We start from the raw sequence: 1289 nt of genomic DNA, 5'->3' as shown, positions 1-1289 counted from the left end.
TCAAGATGGCGGCCTTCAGCGCCGCTTTGGTGTCATCCGAGATGGCGCCGTCCCGTTTCGGTACCACCATCATGGCCGCCGTCGTCGTCACTTCCGGTTCCGTCGCCACAACCATCATGGCCGCCGCCGCCCTCGCTTCCGGTTCCGCCGCCACCACCATCATGGCCGCCCTCGTCGTCGTTTCCGGTTCCGCCCCCCCCACCACCATCATGGCCGTCGCTTCCGGTTCCGCTTTGACCCGCGGTGACTCCATGGGGCAGTCGTGGGGCGCCGTGGGGCCGGGACTCGCCATGTCCACGTCAGTACAAGGCCAAGGGTCAGGAATGGGGGCCGCCATCTTGGATCCGGCGGCGGCCATATTGGATCCGGCGGCGGCCATATTGGATCCGGCGGCCGCCATATTGGGATTGTTGGCCATGTTGGATTTGGCGGCGGCCATATTGGATCCAATGGCGGCCATATTGGATTTGGCGGCGGCCATATTGGATCCGATGTCGGCCATATTGAATCCAATGGCGGCCATATTGGATTTGGCGGCGGCCATATTGGATTTGGCGGCGGCCATATTGGATCCAATGGCGGCCATATTGGATCCGATGTCGGCCATATTGGTTCTAATGTCGGCCATATTGGATCCGATGTCGGCCATATTGGATTCGGCGTCGGCCATATTGGCATCAACGTTGGCCATATCGATATTAGTGTCGGCCATATTGGCCCTATTGGCCATATTGGAACCAACGTTGGCCATATTGGTTATATTGGCTCCAGCGTCGGCCATATTGGCATCAACGTCGGCCATATTGGCCCTATTGGTACCAGTGTTGGCCCTATTGGCCCTATTGGCCATATTGGACCCAACGTTGGCCATATTGGTTCCAACGTTGACCTTATTGGCCATATTGGCCCCAATATTGGTGCTATTGGCCATATTGGCCCCAATATTGGTCCTATTGGCCATATTGGCCCCAATATTGGTCCTATTGGCCATATTGGCCCCAACGTTGGTCCTATTGGCCATATTGGGACCAGTGTTGGCCCTATTGGCCATACTGGTTCCAGTGTTGGCCATACTGGTACCAGCGTTGCCCATATTGGCCACATTGACCCCAATATTGGCCGCATTGCCCCCAATTTTGCCCCCATTCCCCCCTGTAGTGCCCATATTACCCCCATTGCCCCCAACATTGGCCATATTACCCCCATTACCCCCAATACTGCCCCCATTGCCCCCAACACTGCCTATATTACCCCTTTTGCCCCCAATATTGCCCATATTACCCCCAATA

The 1289-nt window shown here is 56.4% G+C and overlaps 1 protein-coding gene across 1 annotated transcript in view; it reads right to left on the bottom strand.

The window, feature by feature from the left end:
- The window catches only part of MAPK7 (mitogen-activated protein kinase 7), a 24289-nt gene that overhangs the window by 12403 nt on the left and 10597 nt on the right, over positions 1-1289 (bottom strand). The window contains exon 5 of the mRNA XM_015851030.2: positions 1-1242. This exon is cut by the window's left edge and continues 3 nt beyond it. Within this exon, the coding sequence (XP_015706516.1) occupies positions 1-1242 (1242 nt within the window). The remainder of the gene's footprint in view (positions 1243-1289) is intronic.

This window comes from Coturnix japonica, unplaced genomic scaffold, assembly GCF_001577835.2.
Source record: "Coturnix japonica isolate 7356 unplaced genomic scaffold, Coturnix japonica 2.1 chrUnrandom647, whole genome shotgun sequence".
Taxonomy (NCBI): Eukaryota; Metazoa; Chordata; class Aves; order Galliformes; family Phasianidae; genus Coturnix; species Coturnix japonica.
The sequence above is the reverse complement of the archived record's forward strand: the minus strand, read 5'-3'. Positions and strand labels throughout refer to the sequence as shown.